Raw genomic sequence first — 19,695 nt, 5'->3', positions numbered from 1 at the left:
TTTATGGCATTTTTAGCCTTTATTGTGACAAGACAGATCAGTATGGACAGGAAGCGAAGTGGAAGAAAGATCGTGGGAGCGACTGGGAAAGGTCCTCGAGTCGGGATTCGAACACGGGACGCCCGTAGCGCAACGGCGCTGTATGTCCTGCACTGCCCACAAGATTATCGCACCGACTCGTAAAAGGTTTTTTACTATTCAAGGAAGAAAAGTTAGATTTGGGATATACAGGATTATACAGCATTAGCATTATAGCATTATTTGGGATATACAGGATATACAGGAATCGTTGTATTATTGATGTTTATATCATGTCTTGGTAACACTACAATAATGACCCCCTGAATGCTGCAATTCACACCGTGCTTTGATTGACAGAACAGAGCACAGTAGGGAGAGAAAACTTAAATGTCGAAGCAATGGGAAAATTTGACGTTAATGTTAATTAATGAGGAACTGGCTTCACTGAAAAGAAGAAAATGTCATACAATAATGTGCAAATAAAAGATTATTTTTAAAAGGCAAAAAATATAGTGCATCGATAAATATGCAAAAGACTAGATTTGCCTAATTATGTGTGTTTAATTATTATGAAGACTGGCAGCACAAATGACACTATAATTGTGACTCACCATAAATAGTAACATTGAATATGTATATGGTTGATATCGTGGTTTTGCTGTATATTCGATAAAGTCCAGAGTCTGTGGTTCTGGTGTCTGTGATGGTCAGAGAGCCAGTCTGATGATCCAGCTTCAGTCTGTCTCTGAATCTCCCATCAGAACCATCAAATGTGGAAAAAAAATCCATCCTCTTTATTGATTTGACCTATACGAGTCTCTGGATGTCCAAATGTCCAGGTTATCAGGTCATGTGTCTTTATTTCAGAAACACCAGATTCTAGAGTGACTGAATCTCCCTCCATCACAATCTTCACCTCATCTGAATCAGCAAACACACCTGAAGGACAAACAGAAAGTCAGACTTTTAAAAAACTTCATGAAGTTTTCCATTTGAAATTATTATTAGCAAAAAAAAAAAAAAAAAAAAAAAAAAAAAAAAAAAAAAAAAACTGATTAATGCAATTTGTTGTGAGCTCCACAACATCATACACAAAACACTTTTAGTTTAAATGAGAATCACGTCACAAACTGAAACTAAAGCTGCTGCTGTTTTTTACATTCATTTTTTACAGTATTTTTTTTTTACATGAAAGACATTTAGAAAAAAAAAACATAAAAAACACATTTCAAACTCACCATATAGATGCCACAAACAAAACCAAAAAAACAAAATCTATGTAACATCTTCAAAGGTTTCAGTGCACAAATGTAAAAAGACAAACTCTTCTAAACTGCTTTAGTACTGAAATGACAGATGAGCTCATGTGAGTCTGGTAGTAAAGTGATGTGAAACTCTGCCTACTCTCAGCTAAAATGACTGTTTATTGTGTTATTGCGTATGACCATCCCTTTTTGCTGATTAATTCACACTCTGAAAATCGACATAAAATCGGCCGCAGCTTCTTGTTCTGTTCAGTAACAGGTATAATCTGGTATAATCTAAACCCATAACATGTTATAAAAGCATCTTAAAGCAGCTGTTTGATCGTGAGATCCTGAGAGTGTTTGTCTCTGCTCTCTCCTATAACTGTCTTCAGCTCATTTGTTGTTAATTTCTTATCAAACGTCTCAGTTGTTTCTCAGACTGATTTCAGTGTGTCTCTATGGCTCCATGGATCATAAACAGATTGCCTGCTATAACTGTGTTATAAGTGTTCTCTTATATTTTAATATGATTTTCATATAAACACAATCAATTAATACAACCATATCAGAATATTGAATATCTGTGCCAGAATGGGAAACATTGCTCTAATCATATCAAATGTTTGGTCATGTTTTATTTTAAGGGCCAATTCTCGCTATTAACAAACCATTAACTATCACTTTTCTCCCAGTAAACTACTAATTTGCTGCTTATTAGTCATTTCAAATGCAGCTCCTATCTCTTTGAATGGGGAAACATCAAATTCTCCAAAGCTGTTCACCAAATTTACGATTAAATTTCATATTTGAAGTCACCAATGAAATCTGACAACAACTGCCTCATAAATATTGTTCCTTATGCTCCAATAGTGTTAAAAAAGTTTACTTTTCCGGCTAGATCAGCCAGTGAGCATCCACAGTACTGAGCGCACATCTCAGAACGCTAACTGTTTCTATAGCAACCGAGACTTCTAATGGCTCTGCAGTGATGCTATGACTTTACTAATCAACGATTGGCTCTTTCATTAAGAAGTCGGAGCTTTGCGGCCATAATGGAGTTTTCCCATTCAAAACTAGTGACAAGTCTTGGATATTCTATAGTCTTTGTTAGTAGTTAGTAAAGTAGTTGGTAAGTTTAGGTATTGGGTAGGATAAGGGATGTAGAATATGGTCATGCAGAATATGTGCTTTGTAAGTACTAATAAATGGCCAATATGTTACCATTTGCAAAGCTTTTATTATTAGTCAAACACAGGCAAGGGTCAACACTAGCAAACAGGTATATTGAGGACAAGACACAAGAATAGTCTAATAAACAGACAAGGGTCATTGACAGCAAATGTAATCCGGAGGGCGAGGCAATCTATTGTACAGCACTTTGGTCAATGGTCGGTTGTGTGAAAGTGCTTAATAAATAAAGAAAAGAAAAAAAGAAGAAGAAAAGAAATAGACTAAAGAAAACTTGCAATGGTTCCCTAATGCAGCTATTGGCAAAACTAGCTATAAGCGCTAACAATACTCGGCCCTGAACGGGAACCAGTGTGTGCTGCTGGTGAGTGTATAATCAGTGCAATGGAACATGGGAAATGAAGTCCATAATTGGAAGGCAACCTCTACTGGTGAACAGATGAAAGACCACAGACAGGATTCGTGACATTATGAATATGCTAATAAGCAACTAGTTAATAGTGAGAATTGTTCCCTTTACTAAAGTGTTACTAAATGTTTATTATAGAAAAAAAAATTAAATAGAATAGAACATCGTCTAGGGTGAATATGGGTGATGAACATATAACATGTTGAGATTCAGGCTAAAAAAAACTACATTAAGATTTAAACAAACAAAGTTCAGTACTTGAGGATGAGGAATATAGATAACATATTAAAATCAGTAGGCTAATCCTGTTCAGCTCTTCTGGATCTGATGTCATAAACCAGAACAACAACCGCAATGACAGCAGCCACGCCCACCAGAGCAGAGACGACCAATCGGATCACAGCTTCAGCAGAATCACACCCGCAGATAGAGTCTGAGCAATAAACACATCAAACATGAGTTCAGCTTCAATAACTTTAAATATCAGTTGCCGCTGTTTTATTTGTCATCGTTTTGAAGTGGATCAAATCAAGTGAAAGGGACAAAAATAAACTGCATCAATTAATGTGTATGTATTCTTAAGTTACTAAGTGGTTTGTTTTCTAAATATCATTTGATTATTTGTATACATTATTATGAATACTGGAAGCACAAATGACACTGTAACTGTGACTCACCAGAGACAAAAACATTGAATCTGTATGTTATGTCTATTGTGCCGCTGATGGTTACTTGATAAAGTCCAGAGTGTGTGGTTCTGGTGTTTGTGATGGTCAGAGATCCAGTCTGATGATCCACCTTCAGTCTGTCCCTGAATCTCCCATCAAGAACATCATATGTGGAGAATCTTCCAGTGTCTTTATTGATTTGAACAATGCGAGTCTCTGAAAGACCAAATGTCCACGTTATCAGATCCTCTGTCTGTAGTTCAGTGTTAGTCTGTAGAGTGACTGAATCTCCCTCCATCACTGACACTGACTTCACTGCATTTGAATCAGCAAACACACCTGAAGAACAAACAGAAACAGGGTTTGTCACAGATTAAGACTTTTTAATACGTTTATGACTTTTTCTTTAGCTAAACAGTTAAATGTCTGTTATGATCTCCAGCTGGAGTGCCCATGAGCTCCTCTAGAGGGCATTTTCATACCTCATTCTGGACTCTGTTTCCCATAACCCCCTGCCTAAGAACTGATCACCAACACCTGTTTCCAATCAGGAGGACTATTTAAGTTGCACTCTCACACTCGAACATGCCTGAGTCTTGTTTAGCTGTTAGCAGAGACTATCCTCCCTATACGCAAAATACAGAAGCTGCGTAGGGCCCCCGAAACACCAGGGGGCCCCCTTGCTCTTAAATATGATTTATTTTTAATTTTGTTGTCGGTTATCAAAACATTAATGTTTATTTTTTTTAATGCAGTGTGCTGTCGCCCTTTCTGCACAAAAATCAGTCAAATCATGTAATGTAACTTCTTGACTGATAGAAGTTTGTTAATACAGTTTTGGGTACCAGACAAAACACTGGTTTTGGGTACCAAACAAGACTTGCTGTTAATGGGTTTTGCGTATTAGGCAGTTTGCTGAGTAGATGTTCTGTTTTGTTGGACACCAAACATATAATAAAATATAAAGTATAGTATAGTAAAATGTAATGCGTATGTTAAAAACAAAAGTAATATAACATATTACTTTACATAAAAAAGTAATGTAATTATATTGTACAGTATTGTAATGCATTACATTTTAAGTAACCTTAAGTAACTTTCCCCAACACCGGTCATAGAGCGGACACTCTGTGTCGACAAACACTAGCTAAAAGAATAACAGGAACTTTAGAGAGAGAGACAAGGAACCACAACCTTAATAAGGTTAATCAGGAGCAGACTACTGAGACATTTCAAGAACAGACTACTGAGACATTTCAAGAACAGACTACTGAGACATTTCATGAACAGAGACATTCTGCGCTACGAAAGAGATCTCAGACATTTTATGCTGTCATAAGACAAGCTATATTGTTAATGCATTTTATATGCATGACTGGAAAGAAACAAACTGTTTCAAATTTTTGCTTTGTTATTTTTTTTAAGTCATATTCAAATCAGGCCAGTTAATGGGTAGTTAGAGATTACGCTAGATTAAGATAGAGATTACAGTTTATAATGTAAATATACATATGTTTCTTATACAAACACATTGATTCATTTCAGTCGTATGGAGCACTTTTTAAGATGGACAGACACTCTTTTTTGGGCTTCCAAATCTGGAACACCATTCACTGCCATTAAAAATCTTGGAAGAGCCAGGACTTTTTAATATAACTCCGATTGTATTCATCTGAATCAAGAAAGTCATATCCACCTAGGATGGCTAGTGTTAATAAAGAAGTTCTATGCAGAGACTTGTGGTCTTCACAACCACTTGAACACTTGGGCCAAATATAGGGAATACTTCATGTAAGTAGACAAGAAGTGAAGTACAAAGACTGCATTTGTGGATAATGGACAGACACTAAGATCAAATTCATGCGTTTTTAATATGTTAGTTCTCATAATTTTGTTATTGTTATCGGAAAAATGTTAAACACTTTAATGCAATTAAACCAGGGTCTTTTTTTACCCCATAGTTTCACATGCTCATGCTGTTTGCACGTCACTTACTGGGACTCCATGAAACGATGAGTAAAAATATTATAAATGACACAGAAGATAATGCAATATCAAAATCATTTTGTCTCTGCACGGAGCACTTTTGACAGTTTTATGTCCTCTTAATAAATGTTTTTAAAGATGTTTTAAACAAAGTGTACTTTGGATTTTTTGTTTTGTTTTTAGTTAGGGAAAATATTTTAAATGTTATTATGATAACTGGCAGCAGAAATGACACTAACTGTAACTCACCAGAGACAGTAACATTGAATCTGTATTTGGTGTCTGTCGTGCTGCTGATGGTTATTTGATAAAGTCCAGAGTGTGTGGTTCTGGTGTTTGTGATGGTCAGCGATCCAGTCTGATGATCCAGCTTCAGTCTGTCTCTGAATCTCCCATCAGGACCATCATAAGTGGAGAATCTTCCAGCCTGTTTATTAATTTGAGCTATGCGAGTCTCTGAAAGACCAAATGTCCACATTATCCGATCTTTTGTCTGTAGTTCAGTAAGACCAGATTCTAGAGTGACTGAATCTCCCTCCATCACTGACACTGACTTCACTGCATCTAAATCAGCAAACACACCTGAAGAACAAACAGAAACAGGGTTTGTCACAGATTAAGACTTTTTAATATGTTCATAACTTTTTCCTTAGGTAAACAGTTAAATGTCTGTCATATTTCCAGCTGGAGTGCCCATGATCTCCTCAAGAGGGCACTTTATCCAATACCACTCATCCCAGATTCTTTTTCCATTAACCCCCTGCCTAGGAATTTGTATTAACTTTATTAATATATTATATAACATAAGGGGGCAGTAATGGCCTATCGTTAGAGAGCTGGACTTGTAACCCAAAGGTTCTGGATTCGAGTCTCTATACCAGCAGGGATTGTAGGTGGGGGGAGCGAATGTCCAGCGCTCTCTTCCATCCTCTATACTATGACAGAGGTGGGACCCTTGAACAGAAACCAAACCACTAACTGTTACCCACAGCAAAAAATGGCTGCCCACTGCTGTTCAGTATTCACTGCTGTGTGTGTGCACATAGATGGGTGAAATGCAGAGCACAGATTCTGAGTATTATTTTTTTTTGTTTGTTTTAAAATAAGAAATCACAATTTTTAATTTAAATCTGCAAGCAGCATTAAAAGGACCCTCGCACTTTGGCTCGCCGCCACGTGGTGGCTTTAAGAAAACAGAGAACAGTGAGCAATATGCATTTAAAGTGGTAAATATAGGAGGAATATTTAAAAGTCATATATGTGCCAAACTTTCTGCAGCCACCTGGTGGTGCTATGACTATAACTGGATATTGTCATGTAGACGTGTTCAGGCCAGGACTTTTACATATGAAATCTGGTGCAGATCGGACATTACATGTGTAAGTTACTGTAAAACAAGTAATTTCCGATTGCCAGCAGGTTGCGCTGTGATTATAACTGAACATTGGCCTGTAGATGTCTTTAGGGCAGAACTGTTTATCAAACAAGAAATTTAATTTCATCTTTTATTTAGTGTATTATTTAGTGCCAACAGGTGGCGCTATGAGTATAATGGAATATTGGCCTTTGGATGTGTTCAGGACAGGACTCTTATCGAACATGTGAAGTTTGGGGCCAATCAGACGCTCAGTTACAACGACTTCTTTTTCCACGGCGAAACTTTGTCAGGCTGCCACGGACACGCCCTTTAACGAAAACTCAAAATCTTTGAAGTTTGACATGACAAAGGCCTTTAGAGCAGATTATAATATAAAATATTTTAATATTTTAATATAAAATATTAATATTATAATATAATGTTGATGTCATTAAATTTCTAGGAGGAGTTCGTTAGAGTGTAAAACATGTCACTTCCTATTGCCAGCAGGTGGCGTTATGGCTATAACTGAATATGGACATGGTAGGACTGTACGATAAATTCCATGCAATTGTTGTGCACATCTTCTCAGTAAAGCTGGCCGAACGCACATGATGGAGATTTACTACTAATCACAGAACCGGCTTTACTGAAGAGATGCGCACGACAATTGCATGTGATTTGTCATGCAGCCCTAGGACATGGACATGTGTTGAGGACAGGACTCTTATCAAATGTGAATTTTGGTGCAGATCAGACATTGTATACCTGAATTATAACAACTTCCTTTTTCATGGCGAAACATCGAAGTTTGTCAGGCCGCCACGGACACGCCCTTCAATGAAAACTCAAGATCTTCACCATTTAACGTCACAAAGGGATTTAGATTACACTGACCAAATTTGGTGTTGATCTCTAAGAGGAGTTTAAATACAACACTTGAAAATGGGAAAAAAACGGCACAAAACATGGCGAGAAAATTCAAAATAACAGACTTCCTGGGGGACTTTTTTTGTAGGTACTGGTGTGTTACATGTGTCTACCCAATTTCGTATAGATGTATGTGAAACATAGCTTAAAAAGAATTTTGTTATTTTATAGGTGGTGCTATTGAGCCATTTTCCCACACTCACTTCTGAAACCCATGTCAGATGTACATTTTCACCACTTTTGGCAGGTGTGTAAAGTTTCATTTAGTTTTTGAGCATGTTCAGGCTCTCAAAAAAGCAATTCATTTTGGACAAGAAGAAGAAAATGAGCAATTACAACAGGGTCATCGCACCACTGGTACTCTGGCCCTAATAAAAAAAAATTATTATCAAATGTTATAATTATTGGTTGTTTACATGATACTATTTTCATTTACATTTCCTTTGGCTTGAGGCTTATTCTAACAATGTACATATGCCATGTTAGAAATACCATTTAGAGGTTTAAAATCTTGCCAATAGATTGTATTAACTTAATTATAATAACATGTCTATGTTTTACATTTTGTTTAGATGCACGATTTAAGTACTTGAATGTGAAATACAGTGATTTTGAATATAATGCTGTGCGAAATAACAGCGCCTCTGTTAAACAAAATATCTTTACATTATTTTTGTTACTTTATGTTACAGTTTCACAAGTTGGTCTACAGTAAAGAAAGTATAAAACGCAAACTGCCTACGACCGTTACTGTGGGGCTTTGTTTAGCTCGCTGCCGAAGCACTGCTTAGAAACGCAAGCTGGGGGCAGAAGAACAACAGTTTTAAAAAATGCTGCAAACGTGGGCGTGGTGTGCTGCGGAGCGGAAGGGGAAGAGGGAAGAGTCAACCTCGGTTTCAGACGGTTAAGACAGTTTCATTTCGCTCCCACTGAGTTAACAACACAAATAAATGCACAGCCATTTGCACTCATCAAAAACATATATTTGAATGCGCTGTTGCATCTCTATTAACTTTTAAGGCTAATTTTGCAGCTTTTATAATCCTTTTGATGGGTTGCATCATGCATTTGTAAAAAACGCTATTAAACTCACTCTATGAATGAATCGCGTTTGTGCTAAACTATTACAAAGCAAACAAAAACAAACACTCTCCTTCAATCCATGACCGTTTCTCTAAGTTATTATACGCAATCTCACAGTTGTCTGTCATAGCAAATCAACACACGCTGTCGTGAATAATTAGACGAAGCGTCTTCTCATAGAATGATGCTGCACTCACGTCATCTCGTAAAATTCCGAGATGAAAACACGTGACATTCTACTCTATCTGGAATTATGAGTTTCTGTGGCAACACTATCAACGCCAAAGCCCTCATGTGCTCCTGAACTAGTAAGTACAACTTGTAAACTCGGAAAGTTCTGAGAGTTAGGACTTGGACCAGTGACAGATGTACCACGTGACCGCCGCTAGGCTCATTTTGGCGCCATTTAGGCGCTACCTCTGAGTCCGACAACATGGAAAGCTATGAGTAAAATGTCATGTGTTGTCATCTCGGAATTACTGTAATTATGACATGACGTGAAGGCAGCATAAGAACACACAGTCTCATGAATAAATATGACACACCAACATGTCATCGATGTACTGTAGTACATTGCCACGTCACAAACTGTGACGTTAGCACAATGTAGATTTTAAACCCGGAAGATGAAAATAGTGCAAGAAAACTGAAAAATTAACTGTTTTCTTGAACAATTAAAATGAACGGATGCTAACATTGTCATCTATGATGTGCAACACAAACACCTCTGCTAAAATCTCGGAAAAAGTAGTCTGGGGTTTAATGAACCTTTAATAAGGTTAACCTGGAAGAACAGACCACTGAGACATTTCATTAAAAGAAACATTCTGAGCTACGAAGGAGATATCAGTTGTCATGTCAAGTTGCTGTCATGAGACAAGCTATACTGTTAATGTATTTCACATCCATGACTGGAATGAAACAAACTTTTGTTTATTTTGTTCACGCTTTTCTGATTTTTTTGGTTAAGCAAAATATTTTAAATGTTATTATGATAACTGGCAGCAGAAATTACACTGTGACTCACCAGAGACAGTAACATTGAATCTGTATGTGATCTGTCTCCTGCCGCTGATGGTTACTTGATAAAGCCCAGAGTCTGTGGTTCTGGTGTTTGTGATGGTCAGCGATCCAGTCTGATGATCCAGCTTCAGTCTGTCTCTGAATTTCCCATTAAGAACATTAAATGTGGAGAATCTTCCAGTGTCTTTATTGATTTGAGCTATACGAGTCTCTAAAAATCCAAATGTCCACATTATCCCATCTTTTGTCTGTAGTTCAGTAAGACCAGATTCTAGAGTGACTAAATCTCCCTCCATCACTGACACTGACTTCACGGCATCTGAATCAACAAACACACCTGAAGAACAAACAGAAGCAGGGTTTGTCACAGATTAAGACTTTTTACGATACATTCATGACTTTTTCCTTATATGTAAATAGTTAAAGGGGTCATCGGATGCTATGTTCACTTTTTCATGTTGTTTGAACATTAATGTGTGTTGGCAGTGTATGTACAAATCTACCCTATAATGATAAAAATCCATGCATTTTTTTAATGAATCTGTAAAAAATAATATCCCCTTTTTCAAATAGAGCCTTTCTCAGATGCCTGTCGTTGTGCCGTCACACCCACAGAGGCCGCTCCCATGATAGTTGATTGACATGAGCTCTTACCTTAGACCAGCTGTCACAGTCCAGTAACTTTCCATGTTTTGATGCCAGAGCAGGGATGTAAGTTAGACAAGAATATCTCCGATTGAGCGATTGAGGTGTTGTGTTGCTGGATGTAATAATGAACATAGTGGTCACCATTTACTCCCGACATCTGAGCCGCTGAAGATGCAGTAGATTACGTTTGTTTGTGAAAGGAATGCGCCTTCTGCTCTACATATAGAGGGGCGGGGAGAGCAGAGCTCATTTGCAATTAAAGGAATAACCCCTTAGAATGAGATGATTTTTGCAGAGATGATTTTGGCAAGGTAAAAAGGGTGTTGTTTTACAAAACCATTGAGAATTTTCAATCAAAGTATATTAGAGACTTTTCATTAAGACCCTAAAGAATCATATCAACTTGTGGAAAATGGGCATCCGATGACCCCTTTAAATGTCTGTCACGATCTTCAGCTGGAGTGCCCATGAGAATTTGTACCAGGGGACTTTTTCTTGTAGGTATTGGTGTGTTACATGTGTCTACCAAATTTTGTACATGTATGTGAAATATAGCTTGAGGGGCACCTCGTTGAAATTTTATAGGTGGTGCTATTGAGTCATTTTGACACACTCACTGAAACCCATAACAGATATACATTTTCACCACTTTTGGCATGTGTGCAAAGTTTTATGATTATTTGTGCATGATGAGGCTCTCAAAAAGCCTAAAAAAGGGACAAGAAGAAGAAACTGAGCAATTCCAATAGGGTCCTCGCACCAGTGGTACTCTGTGCCATGTTACGTTGTTGGAAGAGGGACGCAGGAGACGTGGAGATAAATGAAAAATAGAATTTAATAAAGACACAAATGAAACCAAAATCCAGGAGCAGGCAAAACAAATGTATGTAACTTGTTGATCAGACGAAGAGCAACTGAACAGGAAGGAACTAATATACACAAGATAATTAATAACAGGTTCGGGGCTAATTGACAAATCACACTAAACAAGAACAGGAAAATGACCAAATAAGGAAAACAGGAATTAAGGCTAGAGGGAAAACATGAAACACAAAGTTCAAAGTCCAAACCCTGACACTCGGGCCCTAATAAAAAAGTATTAGCAAATGTTATAATTATTGGGTGTTTACTTGATACCATTTTCATTTACATTTCCTTTGGCTTAAGGCGTATTCATTTTTGGTGTGAAAGGGCTTGTACATTTGCCAAAATTATAACTTTTATGTTAAAAACATACAAGTAAGAAAAAATTACACAAAAGTAATATAATGCATTACTTTACATAAAAAGTAACGTAATTAGTTACTTTTTTATGGAGTAACACAAATGTAACAACCCTTGGAGTGTTTGTGTTGGTTTTACCCATTGTCACACCCCTGTTGAACTGTTTATGTTGGTTCCTCCCTGCTGTGCCCATATTTGGTTCTTTCTGCCCTCGATGTGTCCTAACTCGCTTCACCTGTTTGTGTATCATTAGCCACCCTTTATAAGTTGAATTCAGTTCTGAGCTTGTCTTCCGGTCTCGTCAACATCAACGTGATGTGTATGTATGCTACCCTGCCTGTGGATTTACCTGTTTTGGAAACTACCTGTGGATTATAATAAGACTTTATCTTGAACCATCATCTTCGTTTGCCCTTTCCTTCCATGTTACATGACAGAAGACTGGACCTACAAAAAGTTAAGCGGCATTTACCCCACGTTTTTTTTAAATTTTCATTCAGTGTTTTATTTTCTGTTTTTCCCGTCATGGATCATCCTGCCTTCCGCCTTCTCCTCCTGGAGCACGGGAATCACTCTCTTGAGGACCACACCAAAGACCTTGTGTTTCTCGCCCCCTTGACACACTACCCGGACAGCAGCCTTCTCTCCTTTTATCGAATTAGACTTAACACCACAACACGAGCGCAGCTGTCCGGGGATGGTCAGAGAGCCTCGCCGCCTATGTTGAGTGGGTGCTGGTGTCCTGCAACTCTTTGCAGACCGTGGACTTAGCGGATGACGACACGAGCCCCACTCTTGACCCCGAGCCCAGCCAAACATCACCCCGACTCATGGAGCCAGAGCCCAAGCCCACCACGGATGGAGAGCCAGAGCCGAGAGCGACAGAAGTAGATTTGATTTTCTCTGAGGATATAGAAATGGAACTTCCTGCCTACCCTGAACAATCTGTCTGCCTTGAACTGTCTACCTGCCTGAATTTCCCTCCCACCCTCCCTCTGTTATCTCCATCAAGCACCCTTGCTGCTTTAGCTCTGCCACCGCTGTTTCCTGACAGCCCCTCAGCTCACCCTCAGCCCACCATCTGTGCGGTGGGCTCGCCATGGGTCTGCCAGTCTCCATCGGCGTCAGGGCTGGAGGATCCCTCATCTTCACTTCCAGCCTCAGAGTCCTGGACTCCGCCTCGGCCCTCTGACCCTGTGGCTCCATCCCGGCTCTCAGCTCCCTCGTCTCCACTGTCACCCGTTGGCCCACCAGCTCCACCGGGCTCCCTCGTCCCTCCGGCTTCGCCTTGGTCAGTCGTCGTCCCGCCATCGCCTCAGCTCCTCCGGCTTCGCCTCCCTCCAGCTCCACCTCAGTCCTCTGGAGCTTCGTCTCTGCCTCGGTCGCCAGAGCCTTGGGCTCCGCCTTGGCCCTCCGGATCCTCGATGTCGCCCAGGATCATCGGCTCTCCATCTCCACCTGCTCCACCGCCGTCAGTCGGCCCCCTGGAGTCGTCAGCCCTTCCTCCACCATGGCTCCTCCCTCCGTCGGCTCCGCTGTGGGCTACCATCATGGCTGCGGCCTGGGTCTCACTTGGCACCTGCTGCTCCGGGTCCCTTCTGTCTCCTCCTTGGCTCCTCCTTCCGTCTGATCCACCCTTGACACTTCTGTCTCCTCCTTGGCTCCTCCCTCCGTCGTCTCCACCATGGACTTTGTTTGTTGTCCTCCTCCTGGGAGTCCGTCCACCACCTAAGCCTCCTCCGACCATGACTTTGTTGCCATCCCACGTCCACTCCTTTGTTTTCATTTTTTCCACGGCGCGAAGTTACGCCTTCCAGGAGGGGGGAGTAATGTAACACCCCTTGGACTGTTTATGTTGGTTTCTTCCTGCTGTGCCGATATTTGGTTCTTCCTGCCCTTGTTGTGTCCTAATTAGTTAACTCGCTTCACCTGTTTGTGTATTATTAGCCACCCTTTATAAGTTGAATTCAGTTCTGTGTTTGTCTTCCGGTCTCATCAACGTGATACTTATGTAAGCTACCCTGCCTGTGGATTTACCTGTTTTGGAAACTACCTGTGAATTATAATAAAGACTTTATTTTGAACCGTCATCTTCATTCACCCTTTCCTTCCACGTTACGTGACAACAATATTGTAATGCATTACTTTAAGTAACTTTCCCAAACACTGGTCATAGAGCGGACACTCATGTCGACAAACACTGGCAAAAAGAATAACAGAAACTTTAGAGAGAGACAAGAAACCTCAACCTTAATAAGGTCAATCTGGAAGAACAGACTACTGAGACATTTAAAGAAAAGAGACATTCTGAGCTACAAAAGAGATATCATATATTTTAAGTTGTCATGGAACAGTCTATATTGTTAATGTATTTTATATTCATGACTGGAATGTAACAAACTGTTTTAAACTTTTGTTCATTTTGTTTCACGCTCTTCTGCTTTTTTTTTTTTTTTTTTTTTGGTTAAGCAAAATATTTTAAATGTTATTATGAACTGGCAGCAGAAATGACACTGTGGCTGTGACTCACCAGAGACCGTAACATTGAATCTGTATGTGGTGTCTGTCGTGCCGCTGATGGTTACTTCATAAAGTCCAGAGTCTGTGGTTCTGGTGTTTGTGATGGTCAGTGATCCAGTCTGATGATCCAGCTTCAGTCTGTCTCTGAATTTCCCATCAAGAACATCAAATGTGGAGAAGATTCCAGCCTCTGTATAGATTTGAGCTATGCGAGTCTCTGAAAGTCCAAATGTCCACATTATCCCATTTTTTGTCTGTATTTCAGTAAGACCAGATACTAGAGTGACTGAATCTCTCTCCATCACTGACACTGACTTCACTGCATCTGAATCAGCAAACACACCTGAAGAACAAACAGAAACAGATAAAGACTATTTATGATACATTCATGACTTTTTCCTTATATGTAAATAGTTCAATGTCTGTCACAATCTCCAGTTGGAGTGCCCACAAGACTTTGTACCAGGGTACCAGACTTTTTTTTGTACAGTAGGTATTGTTGTGTTACATGTGTGTACCGAATTTCGTAAATGTATGTGAAATAGAGCTCAAGGGGCACCTCACTGAAATTTTATAGGTGGCGCTATCTAGCCATTTTACTTACTTCTGAAACCCATATCAGATGTAAATTTCCATCACTTTTGGCGTTTGTGCAAAGATTCATGAGTTTTTGATCATGTTTAGGCCTTCAAAAATGGAATTCATTTTGGACAAGAAGAAGAAACTGAGCAATTCGAATAGGGTCCTCGCACCACCAATGCTCAGGCCCTAATAAAAAAATGAGCAAATGTTACAATTATTGGGTGTTTACATCACACCTGTAGTGCACAGCACATTCCAGGGCCCAGTAGCATGGCCCCTCTCTGATCCGCTAAGTCTCTCAAGATCCATCCAAATCTGTTCCTAAAAATGTTTTCAAATCTTAAAACTGATGCACACTACAACACACACATGTACTTCTTCAGAGAAATAAGTATTCTTAGTGACAGTGATGTGTAATGCAACATCTTACACAAACTCAGCTGCTAATGGACAAATGAATGCATGCATGACAGTTCAATGTTTTATGTTTGGAATTAATGTGTTCGTAACATTGCCAAATGTAATATGGTTGTGGTTTGGAAAGCGAGAAATGCACCATTGAAACTTTAGTGACAGTTTTCTATCTTTGTGTTTGGACTATGCAAATAAGTTCCACAGGAGGAAAGAAGGGTGGACCGCACCATGTCCCACACATTGATGGAAACAGACAATCACAGCATGGAAACTGAAAAATGCCAAAAATCCTGTACCCTTCCAAAAGAAACACCTAGTTCTGAGTCTCAGCCCTGCAAGGGTGAGACAGTAACTGATACACTGTTCTGAGTCTCCAGCCTACATGGCAGGAGATAATAAAAGACACAACCATTCAGAGCCTGCGGCCCACTACAGGGGAGGCAAAAACCAATACCAAGTTCTGAGTCTGAGCCCCACAAGGGTAAAACAATAGCAGATCAACAAAGTTCTGAGTCTCAGTCTCCTGCCTGTCAAGGTGAGACACAGCAGAAAGACCAATGTTCTGAGTCTACTGTCTAGAAAACAGATGCAGACATTTCACACTCCAAGTCCAAACTAAAGACTTTCAGCACCTACTCCAGGGCCACACCTGTGTGTTCCAGATCTTAGGACCCTTTGGTGCTCCAGGAGATCAGGAAGAAAAAATTACACAAAAGTAACATAAAACATTACTTTAGGCTTATTCATTTCACTTTTGGTGTGAAAGGGCTTGTACATTTGCCAAAATTCTAACTTTTATGTTAAAAAAATACAAGTAAGAAAAAATTACACAAAAGTAACATAATGCATTATTTTTCATATAAAAAAGGTAACGTAATTGGTTACTTTTTATGGAGTAACACAACATTGTAACGCATTACTTTTTAAGTAACTTTCCCCAACACCTCATAGAGAGGACACTCTGTCGACAAACACTGACAAAAAAGAATAACAGGAACTTTAGAGAGAGACAAGAAACCTTAATAAGGTTAATCAGGAAGAACAGACTACTGAGACATTTCAAGAACAGACTACTGAGACATTTCAAGAACTGATACGTTCTGAGCTATGAAAGAGATCTCAGACATTTTATGCTGTTGTCATAAGACAAGCTATATTGTTAATGCATTTTATATGCATGACTGGAAAGAAACAAACTTTTGCATTACGTTTTACATTTTTGCTTTGGTTTTTAACATACATACATTTTTAAAGTAATATAATTATCTATGGAATTTAAATCAGGCCAATTAATGGGCGATTTTTAATTATCAAACTGTAAGATATGATAAAAACAAGATGTAGAAGGTCATAGTGACATAATTTTAGTCAATCCTTAAAGGGGTCATCAGATGCTAAGTTCACTTTTACATGTTGTTTGAACATTAATGTGTGTTGTCAGTGTATGTACAAATCTGCCCTAAAATGATAAAAAACCATGCAGTGGTTTTTAATTAATCTGTAAAAATAATATCCCCTTTTTCAAATCGAGCCATTCTCAGATGCCTGACGTTGTGGCATCACACTGACAGAGGCCGCTCCCACGTAAGTTAATTGACATGAGCTCTTACCTTAGATCAGTTGTGTAACAGTTGTCCACCTTCTTTGTTTCGATGCCGGAGCAGGGATGTAAGTTAGACAAGATTATTTCTGATTGAGCGATTGAGGTGTCGTGTTGCTGGATGTAATAATGAACATAGTGGTTGTCATTTACTCCCGACATCTGAGCCGCTGAAGATGCAGTAGATTACATTTGTTTGTGAAGGGAATGCACCTCCCAATCTACATATATCCTTCTATGTTCACGCAAATCATTCGTGATCCAGCTTTACTTACAGCAGAAGTGAGTATTTTTTTTTTTTTTTTTTATGAATCTTTGCGATCGTCTTTACTAATAATGTGCTAGTTAGCAAGTTTAGCGGCTAAACAGAGAGAAAAGAGGGGCGGGGCGAGCAGAGCTCATTTGGTTTTAAAGCAGCCTCAACCAGAACGGGATGATTCTTGCAGAGCTCATTTTGATATGGTAAAAAGGGTGTTGTTTTACACAACCACTGAGAATTTTTAACCAAAGTATATTAGGGACTTTTCATTAAGACCCTAAAGAATCATATCAGCTTGTGGAAAATGGGCATCCGATGACCCCTTTAAAGGTATTTTTCCTCAGTTCTCTACATAATGGCAATCGTAGGCACATTTATTACTATTATCTTATTTGATAGCTTTACTCAGTTGTGGAAGCTAGAGATTACGGTTCATAAAGTTATAAATATATAAATGTTTCTTACACAAACACATCGATTTATTTCAGGAGGGCTTTATTAACCCCCGGAGCAATGTGGAGCACTTTTTATGATGGATGGACACACTTTTTTGTGCTTACAAATCTGGAACACCATTCACTGCCATTATAAAGCCTGGAAGAGCAAGGACATTTTTTTATGTAACTCTGAATGTATTCATCTGAAACAAGAAAGTCATATTCACTTAGGATGGCTAGTGTGTCCCATTGGTTAATAAAAAAAAGTTCTATGCACACTTGTAGTCTTCACAACCACTTGAACACTTGGGCCAAATGTAGGAAATATGTGACCCTGGACCATAAAACCAGTCTTAAGTAGCACAGGTCTTAAGTAGCAGAGGTATATTTGTAGCAATAGCCAACTATACATTGTATGGGTCAAAATTATTGATTTTTCTTTTATGCCAAAAATCATGAGGATATTAAGCATATTTTGTAAATTTGCAACCATAAATATATAAAAACTTAATTTTTGATAAGTAATATATATTGCTAAAAACTTAATTTGGACAACTTTAAAGGCGATTTTCTCAATATTTTGATTTTTTGCACTCTCAGATTCCAGATATTCAAATAGTTGTATCTCTGCCAAATATTGTCCTATCCTAACAAACCATACATCAACGGAAAGCTTATTTATTCAGATAATCTGATAAATTATAGCAGATAAATTGACCCTTATGACTTCTTTTGTAGTCCAGGGTCACGTATATGTGTAAGTAGACAAGAAGTCAAGTCCAAAGACTGCATTTGTAGATACTGGACAGACACAAGAACAAATTCATGTGTTATTATAATATGTTCATTCTCATAATTTTCGTATTGTTATCAGAAAAAGTTTAACATGTTTGCACGCCACTTACTGGGACTCCATAAAACAATGAGTAAAAATATTTCAAATGACAGAAAATGATGTAATGTCAAAATAATTTTGTCTCTGAGCACCTTTGACATTTTTATGGTCTCTGAATAAAAGTTTTTTTTTAATATATATATATATATATATATATATATATATATATATATATATATATATATATTTTTTTTTTTTTTTTTTTAAGTACATTTTGTTTAGGCTTTTCTGTTTTTTTTTTTTTTTTTTTTTTTTTGATTAAGGAAATATTTTTTAACATATTTTATTATGATAACTTGCAGCAGAAATGACACTGTGACTCACCATGGACAGTAACATTGAATCTGTGTCTGATCTGTCTCCTGCCGCTGATGGTTACTTGATAAAGTCCAGAGTCTGTGGTTCTGGTGTTTGTGATGGTCAGAGATCCAGTCTGATGATCCAGCTTCAGTCTGTCTCTAAATTTCCCATCAGGAATATCATAAGTGAAGAACTGTCCATCCTGTTTAATAATTTGAGCAAGAAGAGTCTTTGAAAGTCCAGATGTCCATGTTAACAGATCATCTGTCTTTATTTCAGTGTTAGTCTGTAGAGTGATTGAATCTCCCTCCATTACTGACACTGACTTCACTGCATCTGAATCAGCAAACACACCTGAAGAACATAAAGTGAGATTAAGACTCTTAAACAACTTTATGATGGTTTACTTAAGTAAACAAAATGAATAATAATATCCAAGTAACAAAACTTATTAATAACCTCATCTGAAGCAAATGACAGAAATAAAATCATAATTCAAACTCACCAGCCAGACGCCACAAACACAAACAGAACAACAATCTGTCAAACATCTTCAATGGTTTCAATCCGCAAATATGAAAAGACAAACTCTTCTAAACTGGTTCAGTATTGAAATGACAGATGAGCTGATGTGAGGCTGATCTGTAGTAAAGTGATGTGAAACTCTACTCTCAGCTAAAACGACAGTCTATTTATTCTGTGCTGATGAGTGTGACCGTCTACCTATTTTGTGGTTTCACAACATGCACCCTTACCTGCTTTGCTCTCTTAAACTTCAATTTCTGCAGATCTGTTTCAGTGTCGTCATTTTTAACAGAAATAAACTGACCCATAACATAATATCATAAGATCCTGAGAGTGTTTGGCTCTGCTCTCTCCTGTAACTGTCTTCAGCTTGTTTGTT

At 38.4% G+C, this 19,695-nt stretch overlaps 1 protein-coding gene across 5 annotated transcripts; it reads right to left on the bottom strand.

Moving 5' to 3' along the window:
• Positions 1–805: 805 nt before the first annotated feature.
• LOC127161081 (uncharacterized) lies at positions 806–19,429 on the bottom strand. 5 transcript variants are annotated; one of them, XM_051103722.1, is made up of 8 exons: positions 19,297–19,429; positions 18,816–19,145; positions 14,315–14,647; positions 9,917–10,249; positions 5,769–6,101; positions 3,543–3,872; positions 3,240–3,298; positions 806–960 (listed from the first exon to the last, which is right to left on the bottom strand). In XM_051103722.1, exons 1-8 carry the CDS (start codon positions 19,340–19,342, stop codon positions 934–936), a joined length of 1,791 nt encoding a protein of 596 aa, XP_050959679.1. In that variant the 5' UTR covers positions 19,343–19,429; the 3' UTR covers positions 806–933. The 5 variants fall into 5 exon arrangements, 1 of the variants encoding a protein (XP_050959679.1); XR_007826925.1 differs by having other exon boundaries at positions 818–960; positions 1,260–3,298; XR_007826928.1 differs by lacking the exon at positions 19,297–19,429 and adding an exon at positions 14,909–15,072 and having other exon boundaries at positions 818–960; positions 1,260–3,298; positions 18,816–18,943.
• Between the last annotated feature and the right edge of the window lie 266 nt (positions 19,430–19,695).

The sequence above is a fragment of the Labeo rohita genome, unplaced genomic scaffold (genome assembly GCF_022985175.1).
Source record: "Labeo rohita strain BAU-BD-2019 unplaced genomic scaffold, IGBB_LRoh.1.0 scaffold_54, whole genome shotgun sequence".
In the NCBI taxonomy this organism is placed as follows: Eukaryota; Metazoa; Chordata; class Actinopteri; order Cypriniformes; family Cyprinidae; genus Labeo; species Labeo rohita.
Note: the sequence above shows the minus strand (reverse complement) of the source record. Positions and strands in the feature narration are given on the sequence as shown.